This window comes from Ptychodera flava, chromosome 14 (assembly GCF_041260155.1).
Source record: "Ptychodera flava strain L36383 chromosome 14, AS_Pfla_20210202, whole genome shotgun sequence".
Classification (NCBI taxonomy): Eukaryota; Metazoa; Hemichordata; class Enteropneusta; family Ptychoderidae; genus Ptychodera; species Ptychodera flava.
The window spans coordinates 21,101,251-21,117,368 of record NC_091941.1 but is presented as its reverse complement, the minus strand read 5'-3'; the positions used below and the strand labels follow the sequence as shown (position 1 = coordinate 21,117,368).

The 16,118-nt window shown below is 37.9% G+C and overlaps 1 protein-coding gene across 32 annotated transcripts in view; it reads left to right on the top strand.

Annotated features, from left to right (window-relative positions):
- Positions 1–16,118, top strand: part of LOC139149714 (uncharacterized) — a 77,028-nt gene that overhangs the window by 17,410 nt on the left and 43,500 nt on the right. For 14 of the 32 annotated variants that reach the window (XM_070721616.1, XM_070721613.1, XM_070721620.1 and 11 more), the window contains 16 exons: positions 139–267; positions 1,105–1,455; positions 2,183–2,308; positions 3,376–3,501; positions 4,070–4,198; positions 5,890–6,237; positions 7,493–7,618; positions 8,900–9,025; positions 9,983–10,327; positions 10,988–11,119; positions 11,569–11,916; positions 13,053–13,181; positions 13,578–13,703; positions 14,082–14,210; positions 14,744–15,094; positions 15,673–15,801. In XM_070721616.1, coding sequence (XP_070577717.1) covers positions 139–267; positions 1,105–1,455; positions 2,183–2,308; positions 3,376–3,501; positions 4,070–4,198; positions 5,890–6,237; positions 7,493–7,618; positions 8,900–9,025; positions 9,983–10,327; positions 10,988–11,119; positions 11,569–11,916; positions 13,053–13,181; positions 13,578–13,703; positions 14,082–14,210; positions 14,744–15,094; positions 15,673–15,801 — 3,150 coding nt within the window. The remainder of the gene's footprint in view (positions 1–138; positions 268–1,104; positions 1,456–2,182; positions 2,309–3,375; positions 3,502–4,069; positions 4,199–5,889; positions 6,238–7,492; positions 7,619–8,899; positions 9,026–9,982; positions 10,328–10,987; positions 11,120–11,568; positions 11,917–13,052; positions 13,182–13,577; positions 13,704–14,081; positions 14,211–14,743; positions 15,095–15,672; positions 15,802–16,118) is intronic. The other 18 variants (XM_070721640.1, XM_070721639.1, XM_070721635.1 and 15 more) reach the window with 15 other exon arrangements.

Genomic DNA, 16,118 nt, shown 5'->3' with positions numbered 1-16,118 from the left:
TGCGCAGCCTTTCAAACCCCCTCTCTGTCTTTGGGAGGGGTGCTCAATCATCTACTCATGCACATATTGCTCATATTATTCGAGCCATATAGCTTGTGATGTATTGTCGACGTACTATGAAACAACTCCTTTCTACAGCATTGTGTACAGCTGACCAATTCTACTGTGAAAGTGACGAGACTTACTGTATTCCTGCTGGATGGTTTTGTGATGGTATAGTTGATTGTTCCGATGGAAGTGATGAAAATCACATCAATTGTACTCAAAGTAAGATGGCTCTAACTTTTGTACACATCTGCGATACTCGCATGGAGCATGAGAGATTCTTCCAATTTCATGTTCCAATTCATGTTCTAATTTCATGTTCCAATTTCATGTTTCAATTTTATGTTGGTGTGCATGCTATTCCATGACCTGAATTAATTCAGTGTTGTCTTGAAACAACTGTCTTTGCACGTCTGGCTTTATTGTATAGTGTGTTATTTGGTGCTTTCTTGGTATACATGTTAATCCGTGCTTCTATGCCTCTCGACGTTGGTAGATCCAAGTGGATTGAATAAAAACCTGGAGTTTATTGAACGTTAACATAAGAACTTACGAGGGCAATCTTATTCTCTACTTGTCGTTGCTTGGAGTTGTTAACATTGAACTATGGGAGTAGTTCTCAGTTGTATCGGTTGCTTTTCTTGTACTCACAATAAATGCCTTATTCGGCACGAAGTATGAATGTGCATGCACTAAGCTTTCAAAATGTCGATCTCAACATCGAGTTTATGTTTCATAATATCACTATGACATACGTCCTGTGCTCCATTTTCAAAGAATTTCTTATGAGTCTTTTCCTGTCCATGAAATAATTGTTTGAACGAGAGAAGATTGCAGCTGTCATACTCTGTCACTGTGAAATAACCATCATTTTTCTTTGCGTGTGACAGTATAATTAGTTTTGTAAATTCGTTCAAGGGAAAGATGAACTGTGCATCTGTTTCAATGATCAAAGCCATGTCATGCTTTTGGCATGATTTCTCAGAGTGATGATAAATTGAAAGGTCTCGATGGACGTTGGTATAAGTGTACCTTCATGCACTAATTTGATCTTTTCAGATCTCGTAGAAGACGATGGCCAGTGTGTGAATATTACAATACCCGAGTGCATCAACTCACTACCGTACGACATGGCTGCATTTCCCTACAATCTCGCCACTAATCAAACACAAGCTGCTCGAATTATCAGTGACTTGAAACCCTTCCAAAACTGTTCTGAATATCTGATGTTGTTTTATTGTGCTACTGTCATGCCTGAGTGTACCAACTCCAATGACACAAAGCTACCTTGCCGGTCATTATGTGAACAAGTCAGCCTAGTGTGTGGAACTCATTTTGAGAACTTTACCTCCTTATGGCTTCAATGTGATGATTATCCAGAGTTCGGTAATCCAAGCCTTTATTGTCCAGGTCGGTGTACGTTGCTGTAATATTACATTGTCTTCACAATGATCTATAATTTGCCGACACCTTTTTAGGATACGTGATCTTATTTGCCCCCCCTGGCAAATTATCGTCTGTTATTCTCTCGTCATCGTGGTCTTCTTGAATATCATACTTAATTATCAGTCTGTGAATCGAAGAATGGCTCCACGTGGGTGATGGGTTAAGTTACTCAAGTCTCCTTTCTTGTTCCATTTGTAAGATTCCTTTATCAAACAAAACGAAATCTTGTTTCAAACCTTCAGAAATCCTGCAACCTCAGTAACATCGCTTTTTTCTTCCTTTCTGTCAGTATAATCGTGATTTCCTCGACCTTTAAAACCTTCTTTGTGTGATGTTAGCTGTAGATTTGCTCTGAATAGACAGGGGAGCAATTCTGTAATCGGTGTTGTATCACAAATGTTATTTGAAGCTGATGATGGAGTTGGTTGTGGTAGATCTTCTCATGATATCTTTTTGTGAAATTTGCAATTTACAATGCTATTCATGCAATACATTTCTTTCTCAACTCACTTAACTGACAATATTAATACAGCAAAAGAGGACGTGAATCTTTCCTCTTTGCCTTGATAAAAGGCATTTGTTTTGTATGGCGCTGTTTCAGCAAGTTCTTGGACGTAAGGTATACTTAAACAATGACAATAGTTGTGTAAGTGATATCAAGCCATATACTATGTCTTTTGTTTACTGACAGCATCGTGTACAAAAGATGAATTTACGTGTGTGAGTGATAACTCTTGCATTCCTGTTGACTTGCTCTGTAATGGTATAGAAGACTGCACCGATGCAAGTGACGAACATCACGCCAATTGTAGTCAAAGTAAGTCAGGGCAGTCCTAGAAGGAGGTTCATCCACAAATAGCTGATAGACTTCGTATTATATTTGGGAATTATAATGTCAATAGACTGTTCTGACACACATTTTTCTAACTTAAATTTCCATACAAACTGGTATGAAGACAGCATGTATTGTCAGTTGCTTTTAATTGCTTAAGAAGATATTTCGAAGACGCTCTACTGTCAGTCTGTCACGTCGGCCTGTTCAAAACCATATCTATTTATACAAGGCTAGCAATAACGACGTATGCAATGTGGACAAAGCTTTCCAGTTATCGTATAGGACATTTGGAAAATGTTATAAAGTAACTGAAATTAAGCGATTTTCGGAGTCCCATACTGCACAAATCTGCCGTTTATGCTATGCTTTGAAGCATACCCTCGATGTTATGAATACTAGCCGCATGTAATAGATGTGGTAGGATACCAACATAAATAATGTGAAATGTCTCTATTTCTGCGTTCGCCTCAACGGTTGATTCTTCCTACTGCTTTAGAATGTCTCTTTGCTTTAAGGAATATTTTCGGTGTGGCTTCGTTTGTCTTTTCTCGTGGCTGACATGCATAACAACATTGATCATGACATTATGTCCATGCATGCATAATCACGCCTATCAACATCTTACACTTCGTTAGGTGATATTCACAGTTGAGTATTCTCTTCAAAAGTCACTCAAGGTGCTTTTTTGATGTTCATTCTAGGCTTTCGTGGGCATGACACAATTTCTTCCACTTTTCCTCTCGAAGCATGCTGTGTCACTCTAACATTTGAGGTTCAACGTGTACATGAATTGACTAAAGATTTCAAGTAATTTCCATGCTTGAATTTTCTTTCTTTCCAAGCTCCCGTGATAAATCAGTGCCGCATATAAGGGTGATAGGGATGGAAAAGTGTAAAATGTTCTGTTCCCCACAGATAGATGTCAAACCTTTTCCTTCTGCATGTTCAATTTAACCAAATCAATGTAACTTTGTTGTTATGCATAAAAATGCAAATATTCAACCTCCTTGTGGTCCCAGAATGGCAAAACTTTGTCTCTGTTTCGACAGCATCGTGCACAGCTGACGAATTTACATGTGAAAGCGATGGCACTTGCATTCCCGTTGGCTGGTTTTGTGATGATACGAATGACTGTGTTGACGGGAGTGATGAAAATCACACGGATTGCAATCAAAGTAAGACAAGATAGCGTTTGGTGGCTAACCGTTATAAATAAATAACTGTAGTCAACTGATATGGTGTCTAAACACTGGCACTGTTTCTGTTCTTCTACGGTCAATTTGTATCGATGCAAGTTAACATGACATGCCATTGACGAAGTTGGTACCACTCTGTAGTGACCTGGCTATTGAATATAACACTGACTGCATATAAGGTGTAACTCGCTTTTAATTTTGTGGGGTTTTTTGGTGTGTCTGATTCTTCCCAGTCCTTAATTAGTTGGTTTGGAGAAATACTGCACTCAATCGATGCCACTAACGGAGTGTAATGAATGTCATGGCAATGTTTGGCTAGCATAGAACAGAATATCATACTTTCCAAGTTCGAACATCTGACATTATCTTTTCTTTGGACTACTAATGGGTTGTAACAATAATAGATATCTTGGAAGCATGCTAAGCTGCTTGCTTTTTAATTCTAAGTGCAATCTCGCACCATATCTGTAATGGATCGATCGCAAAAAGCCGCTGACAATGACGGGGTCCCGTGACAATACTATCAAGAAACCCTTCTCTTCTACAGCATCGTGTACAGATGACGAATTCTCATGTGAAAGTGGTGAGACTTACTGTATTCCTTCTGAATGGTTGTGTGATGGTACAATTGATTGCTTCGATGGAAGTGATGAAAATCACACCAATTGTACTCAAAGTAAGATTGACTAATAACCGTTGCATATATATATATATTTATATAATATATATATATATATATATATATATATATATATATATATATATATATATATATATATATATATATATATATATATATTTTAAATGAAACATAGAATGCTGTTCCATGTTAGAGTACATGCTGTTCCTCAAAATGAATTAATTTAGTGTTCTTGTCATTGTAACACAAGCCCTCTTGGTATGTCTGGCTCTATTGCATGTCTTGCAATAGTGGTGCTTTGTCTGGTCTTACTATATCTGTCGGTGATAGATCTAATTCGTGAAAATGAAACCAATAAGCTGTAAAATTCATTTTAAGGTGTTTCGCGCCTCGAAAATGAAAGACTTAAACCTTTGCTCAAACTTTCCTCAAAGAATCTTTCAACCATTCTCTTTCAAAATCAAGAATAAAAATCAGGGATCACCGTGCAAATTTTGCTTCTAGCGAAATAATCACCAATCTTTGCCGATATTTGGAACAAAGATGTCTGTCATTCCTTTGTTATCTCTATAGGGAAATAATAGTTACGAAACTAAGCCAGGTAACGTTTAAAATCTATTTAGTCCAAAAGCTTGAAAATGAGCCCACACAAATGATTGGCCAAATAAAGATAAAGTTTGAGCGCACATACAGGCACTTGTAATGTAGTATTCTCTTTGGCATTTTGCAATGTCAGTTAACATGGTAATCTGTCGCTAAATCTGATGCACACATGTTCCACCAACTAAATCTAAGTCCATATCACTACATATTAGATACTTACTGCAGACGGTAGTTCCTCTTGAATTTGTCGTTTCCTCATATCTGATGCATTTCTCCATCTGAACTTTAAATAATTGTAGTTAGCTTGAGCACTGCAAAATGATTTCATCATTCGCAGTGTATGAAATCGGACAGTATCGGTGACGTTAACATTTAGCATACTTCCCAGCCTGAAAAGTCTGCAAGCTAGTCCTTTTTATGGTTTAATATCAAGGAAACGTGACATTGTCTAACCTGGTATCTTTTAAAGTCTCCTGGTAATCACATGCTAACTTATTACTTCTCTGATGACGGTTTGTCACTAACAGTTAAGTAAGCTGTCGACCATGGAAGTGACTGACACAGGGCTTATCTTGTAACACAATTTTTTATTATTTTATATGCACTATTGAGAGAAGCACGTACGTATGCGTACTTGTGGCTTTTCTTAATACTGACTTTATTTCATTCCATGTTTATCTTTTTTATAGGTTCTTTATCATATGTTCCAGCAAATAGCCATGCGCTGACGATGTACTTTTGGTTTTTTACGTTTTACAATACTACTTTGTGAGAGCTCTTGAGCTCGTTTGGTTTACAAGAGTGTGATGTTGTTTGCTATTTTAAGAGTTTCCCGTTAGATTAGTCTCAAACTTTGTCCTGTCTATGATACGTCAATGATAAAATGCTGCTTTCATAAAATATCACTTTCAATGCTCCCCTATGTAAATTAACTTATGGACGGTGTCATTTCTTTGTACAATGTACCCGACGGAAATTTTAAGTGTGGATCAACTTAAGTGATCACAGTGGATGCTATTGAAAGCATGTCGAACGATTGGTGCTGTTGAGACCATATCATTGACACGTGCCCCAGCCGATGTTTTTGAGTGTACACCTAAGGGCAGTTTTTTTTGTCTTTTCAGATGTCAGCGATGTTGTCCAGTGTGAAGATATTACAATACCTGAGTGCAGTGCCTTACTAACCTATGATACGGCTGCGTTTCCTAACAATGTAGCCGCGAATCAAACGCAAGCAACTCAAATTATAAGTGACGTGAAATCAATCCAAAACTGTTCAGACTATCTCATGTTGCTTTACTGTGCCGCTGTCGTGCCCGAGTGTTCCACCTCTAACGATACCAATCTTCCTTGCCGGGCACTGTGTGAACAAGTCAATCAAGAATGTGGGACTTATTTTGAGTCTCACGGTACTTTGTGGCTTCAATGTGATGCTTATCCTGAGTCCGGTAATCCTGACATCTATTGCCCAGGTTTGTGTACTTTGCCATCGTTACATGTCTGTAATATTCCTTTATTTAACTTAACATTGTGACTCGTGCACTGTTTTTTCTTTTGTTTTACAATGTCAGTTCATATTTCCCTTTCATTTTCTTCTCAGTAAGGCGTGAATCTAGTCTAATATCGTCACAGTCAATTGATAATGGTTCTTTCTATTTGGTCGAATTGGTGTTCATTGTCGTTTTATTTCTTTTCTTTACTGTTGTTGTATTCATGTATAATAATGTCCTAATTTGGTAAAACGGCAGCTTGTGTCGATATGATCCTCTGCGCATGCTCACTGCTGATTTATTTCATTCCTGTAAGGTATTAACACTATTCGAGCAGGCACCTACACCTGCTGTCGTTCATGTTATCACTGGCTTCATCAGACTACGAGTTTAATTGTAGCAGTTTGAACGTTGATGTCATTAGGTTGTTACCTTTAGCTGGTGATTCCTGTTTAAGGAATTAGAGAATATTTTATTTTTTTATGAATGCAACGCTCTCAGGTCATATATTGAATTTTAATTTCATTGTGATAATTTTACCTGTTCTAAGCCAATATTGGAAATCTAATCAGACATGTATATCATTCCAACCCATGGGGCCTTCAATCTGGCTTTACTGCCTTTTATCAGTTCAGTTTAAAGGCATATACACATTTAGTTCTCTGATACTGGTCGCCCTAACATTATGATAGTAACTTCTCTGAGTCTCGGGAGATTGCACATTGTGAAAGCATTCTATTAGCTAGTCATTCGTTAGTGGCCACTTGTAAATGCTTCTTTCCATAAATCAATATGGGCGAAGTAAAAGTAAACAGTCTGAGTGAATGGATTATGTGTATGCCGAATAAAAAATAATAGTCTTTATTTCGGCCGTTTTCCTCTTTTGTATAGTGGTTGATTCAGAAATGGGATGTGGCTTTTAACGAAATTATCGTAATGACGCTTTTTTGAACCATTATCTTTTTCGCTGTGAAGAGCACCGGCTGTCCCAAAAAACGCAGCGCCACATACACCTATCCAATAAGTTTGGACCAAATCGGCCCTTGTGGCAACCTCTGTACCCAGACTTGGCTGTCCATCTCTTTCTGACATCATGGTTATGACTTGTAACTGTAGCTGTGTAACACTGTATAACGGGTACAAGTTGGGCAACTTAAGTAGGCGAGAAAGATGCTTATGAACCGTGATTCTAGTAGTTACAGCTCGCCAAATAACATATATTTATTTACACTTGCAGCATCGTGCAAATCTGAGGAATTTACTTGTGTGAGCGACAACTCGTGTATTCCTGTTGAACAGCTGTGTGATGGTACAAATGACTGTCTCGATGGAAGTGACGAAAATCCCATCAATTGCAACCAAAGTAAGTTAAGGAGTTTTGTGACTGTTATGCAATAGCGATGGAATTTAATTAACATTATGGTAATTTCCATTGATAACTTCAACATATTCTTTCATGCAACAAAATTTCATTTCCAACCGATGCGATGTGAAGAGAAAACACACATCATGCACTTGTAGCGGATACAGGCAATTTAAACATTGCACCATGGACGATGTGAACACATCGATGTGTTCTTTAATCTTGTGAGGGTGAGCCATCACCGTGACAAAAAACAACTGTCCGCCAGATATTATTGAGCGGCTATTGTATCAAACTAATGAATATACACTTATTTTCATTCGATTATTAACTGTTTTTCGCACTATTAGAAGTTAAATTTTGAAAACCGATTTTTCTACTACCCGTGTTAAATGTCTTACAGTGAGCGCTTAAATCAAAAGATTACATAGGTCTCCATTGTCATGTCATAAATTTTTTTCATTGGGCTACCCTAACTGCCATGGTAAGTGGTTCTTGTACTGTTTGAAGATGAGCCAGTGTGTATGTTAACGGCATAACCAGGATAACAACATATGTTTGTTTGCTCGGGGACCCGAGAGTCACCCAAAACAGTCTGCTCCAAGTGGTCCTATGCCTTTGGAAACGCGCTGTCTTTGCCGACTCTCAGACCCGAGGGAAAACAATTTAGTAAATTCTCTACCGGATCCAGACCGACAACGTACGGCATCTTTCAGCAAATGAAGACGTAAGCTGTCGAGACGGCTCGGTTAAATCCCCATCTCATAAAAGAATGGCACAATAAAGTTCCCCTGATACCACTCGTCTGGGTCGATGACTGTACTGTCATCTTCCTTTACGTATACACATACGTATATGACGCTCTTAAGCGTACCCTGTCAACATTTGTCCTAAGTGTCAACCACTCCACAAAGTTTATGCAAGTTAGTTCATGCTTCTGTTATGTCCTATTTTAAATTAATTCTGTGCAGTCGTTTAAAGAGTCGTTTTAACGCGGTTGGAGCAACTTCATTCTGTCTTGTGGTGATTGGTATTGTTTTGTTCCTCAACTTATATTTTGCCGATGTCATTTATATGCATGTGTCAGCGCTCAAATGACACTACCACAGAACCGTTATTCGTTATGCCATATTATATCTCTCTGGCTGTACTAGTTAGGGACGTCAGCTTGTCGTATATATTTTGCCGATGTCATTTATATGTTACGAGACATATCCCTAGTGTTATCATCACTGTAATGTTAATGTGAACATTCCTGTCCATCGACTGCTCATTTTACAGCAGAGTGTACAGATAAAGGATTTTTGTGCGCAAATGAGACATACTGTATTCCTGTTGAATGGCTCTGTGATGGTATAGATGACTGTTCCGACGGAAGTGACGAAAATCACACCATTTGTGATCAAAGTAAGATTTTAATCTGGTAAAGGCTTTCATCTGTAAGACTCAACAAAGTCTATGCAAATGCATGCTTCTGTTATGTCCTATTTTACATTAATTCGGTGCAGTCGTTTAAAGAATCGTTTTAATGCGGTTGGAGCAACTTCATTCTGTCTTGTGGTGATTGGTATTGTTTTGTTCCTCAACTTATATAACGTTAATGCAGAAAATAGCAATAGCCTGATATTGGGTACTACGAAAGTGTTGTTCTTGGACATGATAATTCCAAACCGATCGACGAAAAAAAGAATCCAAGGGTAGTTGTATGACGAAGATTATTTACCGGCCTAGACCTAAATAATACTGGTCGAGGGACTACAAAATACTCACAGATTTGCCCATTACTGGCTCTTTATGAATTCTCTGTGTCCAAATATATTTTGGTCGCTTTAACTGTTTATTTTCTGTTGTCTTCGATACTGGTTATATTGAGCTTAACAAAATGTTCTTTATTCTGCAAGTCATTGTCCTTGCTTGGAAATTATAATTCAGTATCCAAAAATATCAGGTTTAATTAACTGTTTATGTGTACACCTTTTAAAATGTCTTAACTACAAGGCTTTAAGGTTTAAAGATCTCATTTCATATGCTTGCAACTGAGTATTGATGCATTTTCTAAGAAAACCTTGAGAATATCTCCAGCTTCCTGTATCATTAAATTACACCACAGTTTAATGTTTTTTTCCATAAACGTTCTCTGTTATTCATACATGCGTAATTATGAATATTGGTAGGAAGGGTATTATTAGTTTTAAAATTTTGTCAAACAAAACAATAAAATGCTGATAAGTTAATATCGTAATGGATATAATGTAAGGCATATTTTATCAATCTGTGCCGTTTATTACAGTTGTTGTAAAATTAATGGGTTTAAATAATAATTAGCATCAATTGCATCTACAAGCAGTATTCTATATCTTTCAGATGTCAGCAATGGCGACCAGTGTGTGAATATTACAATACCTGAGTGCAGTTCCTCACTACCCTACGACTTTGCTGCGATTCCAAACCATGTAGCCGCAAATCAAACACATGCTGCTCGAATTATAAGTGATTTGAAATCCTTCCAAAACTGTTCAGAGTATCTCATGCTGTTTTCCTGTGCCGTTGTCATGCCTGAGTGTTCAATCTCCAATGATACCAATCTTCCTTGTCGGTCACTTTGTGAGCAAATCCGCGAAGAATGTGGGATTCATATTGGGAATGACACTTTGTTGTTTCAATGTGATGATTATCCTGAGTACGGTGATTCAGACATATATTGCCCAGGTTGGTGTTCATTGCTGTGGTTTTTATTTCTATCTCTTGGAAGTTAGCTTGGCAATTCCTTTCCCTTCAGGGTCAGCAAAATTATCTGTACATGTCCTCCATATATTTCGAATATTTCAAATAGCATGTAACATCATCTAATCAGGCATGGTACCTCATGTTGTTGGCTTTGATCAGATTTCTTAGGTCTCTTTCTATTTGCATGTAATCTATCCTATCTATACGGTTCTTTAGTAAAGTTTCATATATCTTTGAAGTCTATCTGTTTTGGCATCATTTCGTTTACCTTTTACATCGTCTCTCCTAAAGTAGTAAGTCTGTTGGTATTTGTTTCAAGGTTCTTGAGTTTTTGCATGCATGATGACTGGGTAAAAGTAAATTTAAGGTTTTGTAGTTAAGTTTCGATTTTAATACTTTTCGTATGTTTCATTTTCTGTGTGATGTGGTAATCCAATCAGCACCATGATGAGTCGAATGCAGTAATACAATGTCCTTATACAGGCTTTAGTCATGTCTTGTTACTGTGAAACTGTTTTTCTTTTCGAGAATATTGGTCGCATGTATTTTTGTATTCTTGGTAAAAGTTTTTGTGAGAGGTGTTGGGCCATGAATTATGGTTCTGCAAATTACAACGTAATAAGTAATCCACCTTTTTTACAGTGGCGGCATCGTGTTTATATCATGAATTCACATGTGTGCATGATAACTCGTGTATTCCTTTTGAATGGTTCTGTGATGGCATAGATGACTGCCTCGATGGAAGTGATGAAAATCATACCGATTGTATCCAAAGTAAGTAAAAAATGTTGCCAGAGACCATTCAGATACTTGTTGGCATTTTATATAATTTAACAGTAAGTTTAGCGATTGTGGTTATTTTGACCATCCCCAAACAATGCTGTCGTTGATGACCAGCATGATTTTTGTACTGTTCGTGAATTAAACTGGTCCACAAACTGCTTTACTGCATCCTGATGATTTTCCCGAGAGTTTACTATCAGGGCCTTTGTTCTTCTGTTGTATGGTGCATAGTTCAGTGGCCATCTGTATTACCTGTATCATTCCTTAATAACTTTTTGAATTTACAAGATGGAGTGCGTGCCAACTTCTTCGATTGTGTAAAGTTTGTACAACCGTAACATGTCATTGCATTTACGTTGTTCATGACAGCGAATAAAATACGATGGGTTTCCATGAAATTTTGTTACATACTTCGACATTCCGTTGCTTGATCTTTTCAGATTTCGAAGACCAAGCCGACCAGTGTGTAAATATTACAATTTCTGAATGCAGCGCCGCACTGCCCTATGACTTTGCTGCGTTTCCAAACAATGTAGCCGTGAATCAAACACATGCAGCTCGGATTATCAGTGATTTGAAATCCTTCCAAAACTGTTCAGAATATCTGATGTTATTTTCATGTGCCGTTGTCATGCCTGAGTGTTCCATCTCCAATGACACCTATCTTCCTTGCCGGTCACTTTGTGAACAAATCAGTGAAAAATGCGGTATTCATTTTGGGAATGACACTTCGTGGCTTCGTTGTAATGATTATCCTGAGTCTGGCAATCCTAACATCTATTGCCCAGGTTGGTGTACATTGCTAAAGTTGTCATAATTGCTGTATTGTGCGGCACTCTCTGTTGGTACAACATTTCGCAATTGTTTCTTCCCTTTCATCGCCTCTTTTAAGTCTTCTCATTTGTAATTGTACATAATCTGTATCTGATATCCTCTTATGGCTAATCCGAGGTTTTTTTTGGCTTTGGTTGAGTTCACTTTCCGAGATATTCTCCTTTACAACTGTGGAGCACTACCTTCATCCCTGATAACACTGATGGTTTACTTCACAAGGTTTGAACGTGCATGAGTATGTTCCTAATTACATCACTACTTACTTTCAACATTGCCGGTTTTAGCACAACTTCTTTTTGGTGAACGCTTCACATCTTCTACTTCTTCTGTGATAACACCAGGCGTCATTTCAAGGGAGGAATAATGCCAGGGTGATTTCTGAATTGTGGTTGCTTCAAAGTCTGTACTTCAACTCATAAAGTGAATGTTTTGTCTCCACTTATTTTGACTGTCACTTCATCTCTGCAGTTAGTTGTTAAACCAGCTGACATTGTGTTAAAACTGAGAGTAACACAGGAATTAACGAGATCAAACATGTCTTATTGCTTTTTGCGAATATTACTTTTTAGGATATCTGTGAGCTTTAATTTCTGGCACTATCACAGCAATTTATCGATAACAATAGAATTTTTCGTGCGCTAAAAGTCATACGGAACGCCCGTTCACTAACATGTAATGATTCCAGGCGTCCCATCCAGAACATGTCTCGCGCTGGCTCTGTACATACGTGTGTTAGTGCACACACACTATCTTGCACTTGCAGAAGTGCGCCTGAGGTAGCATCTCATAATTGCGCTATAAAATCAGAAGAAAATTGTTGACATTGCATGAAAACTGTCACTGCTCTGAAAATTTGATACCCCAGCCACGAATTTAAGATGTATAATCATTAGGTTATCACAAAATTACGGCAAAGGATGCACACGGACATTGGCGCCGCGCATCGCCCTCAATGTCCTCGTGCATCCTTTGCCGCATTTTCATAATAACCTCATAATATTATTACAAAACAGATGCAAGGATATGTATTGTTGTTGTTGTGCAAATAATTATGCTTTGCCAAATAAGATGTCTCTGTTTACGCTGACAGTGTTGACGTGTACATCTGATGAATTTACATGCGTAAATGATAACTCTTGTATTCCTGTTGGCTGGTTCTGTGATGGCATAGTAGACTGTCTCGGTGGAAGTGATGAAAATCACACCGATTGCAACCGAAGTAAGTTAAGCAAAGAGTTATTGGCTATTTCATTTTTTAGCAGTAGCTGTGCATTTAAGCTCATGTTTGCGGTAATGGCGATCAGTTCTTGTGCTTATATCATTCGGCCTTGCTTCAGAAGGACACTGTGATGAAGGGAAACGTGGCTCTCTCACAGCTGTATTGACTTGCAAATAAAAATCCACAAAGATGACATTCCACGAGACCAAACTCTGCTGCTTCTGGCATGAGAGAGTATCCTGGCCCATATGATGGTAGCTCTCATGCCTATACGCATCTATTGTTCATCTCCCAAATTAAACCATAGTTGAAATCATAGTTTTGTAACTGAAATGTTTAAACAGAATATAAGATGGGACACCTTGTATAGCAAATAAGTTTTCCTTGCTTCTGCAGCATCATGCACTGCTTACGAATATACATGTGATAGTGGTCTGACGTGTATTCCCATCGGATGGTTTTGCGATGACATTGTCGACTGTTTCGATGGAAGTGATGAACGTATCACCAATTGTAACGAAAGTAAGACTGGATACTATGAATAGCTGTCCGTCTTGTAGCAACTTTGTAAAACCATAGTCTGCACTGGGTCACAGCACGGATGTATTTGTGAAACTGGTTGTAACAATTACAATTTTAAGACTTTGTCAAACCTGGTCTGCACGATATTAAATGTTTAAGTGCATGTGCTGGTGCATAAAACATATTCACTCTTGATATATGTGTAATCAAAACTTTGTGACTCTTTACGTCTTGTAGGGGTCAGTTTTTGTTAAATTAAATTAATGCCTTGCAGACATATCATTCGGCAAGCACTTTGGTTAGAGTAACATTAAAAATTGAAGGTTTTGTGGGAGTTCCTTTATTTTTACACTTATCGAATAACTGTTCATTTTACAGCTCTGTGTAAAGCTGATGAATTCTCGTGTGCAAACGACGAGACTAAGTGCATTCCAGTCCAATGGCTTTGTGATGGCGAACCTGACTGTGCCGATGCAAGTGATGAAAATCACGTCATTTGTACTCAAAGTAAGATGGGTGTCTTACTGTATCTTTGCATCTGTCTATCTCTTAGCTGTTTTAAGGTGTACGGCGCATTGTTTTAAGCATCGAGGCTATATGTTGTTCTTATGATTTGTCCAGTTTCTAACATTTAAAGAATTGTCATATTGATGGTTGACTGTACTATACTTTTGTGATCCTTGTTGGTATTTAATGGTCTTGCTTATTAGATGGGGCGTTCTTGTATGGTCTGACTATTTTTGTTATTTTTGGTTTAATAGATGATGTATCCTATTGTGTTGGTTTCCATTTCGCCGTCTTTAATATCTTTAAAATATCTTTAATATTGGCCAAGGGAAATATTCCTTAATTTCGTCTGTCATTTTAGTCGTCGAGCATAATCTTTTATGCATGCGTTAAGCTGTTAAATGTATGTTTTAACCCATCTATCGTACTTTTTCAAACATTTTCCCTTCACACATTGATGGTGAGTCTGATAAATCCTCATTACATATGTTCCATTTGATGTGTATCTACATACAGTTTTCCGATCGTTTCAGATCTCGAAGGCAGCGTTGAGCAGTGTGTGAATATCACATCGTCTGAGTGCAGCGCATCGCTGCCCTACGATCTGGCCGTGTTTCCTAACAGTGTAGTCATTAATCAAACACATGCAGCCCAACTTATAAGTGACTTGAAACCCTTCAAAGACTGCTCGGAATATCTCATGTTGTTTTCCTGTGCAACTGTAATGCCTGAGTGTACAAACTCCAATATCACCAGGCTACCTTGCCGGGCACTATGTGAACAAGTCAGCCTAGAGTGTGGGACTTTCTTTGAGAATATTACCTCCTTATGGCTTCAATGTGACGATTATCCTGAGTCCGGTAATCCAGACATCTATTGTCCAGGTTGGTGTGGTTTACACTTCTAGAGTAATGCCCCTCTTATGGAAATAACTCCTCCCATTGCTTTTTTCCATAGGATTGTCTCAATTTGTCTGTTTTAATTTGCGTTGCATCACAAGTGGAGTAAAGTTTGGTCAAAACAGGAGAATGTGCAAATACACACAAAGAAGTCTAGCAATTTCGTTCCTTGACTTCATTAAAATCATCATTTCAATTGCTGTCAACTCCATTTTCCGTCATTGTTGTAACCAGGTTTCTTCTTAAATGAAACAAAAAGGAGCAATTTCGAGATGGATGTTTTTCAAAGTTTCTGTTAAACAAGTGATGCGTAATGGAGACCATTTAAAAGATATTTTATGAATTTAAAGCCATTTATCGCCACATTAAGTTGATCTCTAAATAATAGTTTCCCTTCTTTTACCAGCCCAGTCATGTCGTATTGCCTTTGTCAATTTTACATTTAAGATATCTTTGACTTTTATTTTCTGACACTATTACAGCAATATGATGCAACGATATGTATTGTTGTTGTCTAAATAATTATGCTTTGCCAAATACGATGTCTATGTTTACGCTGACAGTGTTGACGTGTACATCAGATGAATTTACATGTGTGGGTGATAACTCTTGTATTCCTGTTGGCTGGTTTTGTGATGGCATAGTGGACTGTCTCGATGGAAGTGATGAAAATCATACCGCTTGTGTCCAAAGTAAGTGCAGCGCATTACCATGGGCTATTCAGATACTAATAGCACATTCCTTAATTTAACAGTAGGTCTTGCGATGGTTGTTATTTTGACCATTCCCAAACAACGCTGTCGTTGATGACCCTCACGAATTTTGTACTGTTCGTGAATTAAGGTGTTCCACAAACTGCTTTGCTGCATCCTGATCATTTTCCCGAGAGTTTACTATCAGGGCCTATGTTCTTCTATTGTATGACACACAATTCAGTGGCCATCAATATCACTTGTATCAATCCTTCAAAACTCTTTCAATTGACAAGATGAAGTGTGTGTCAACTTCT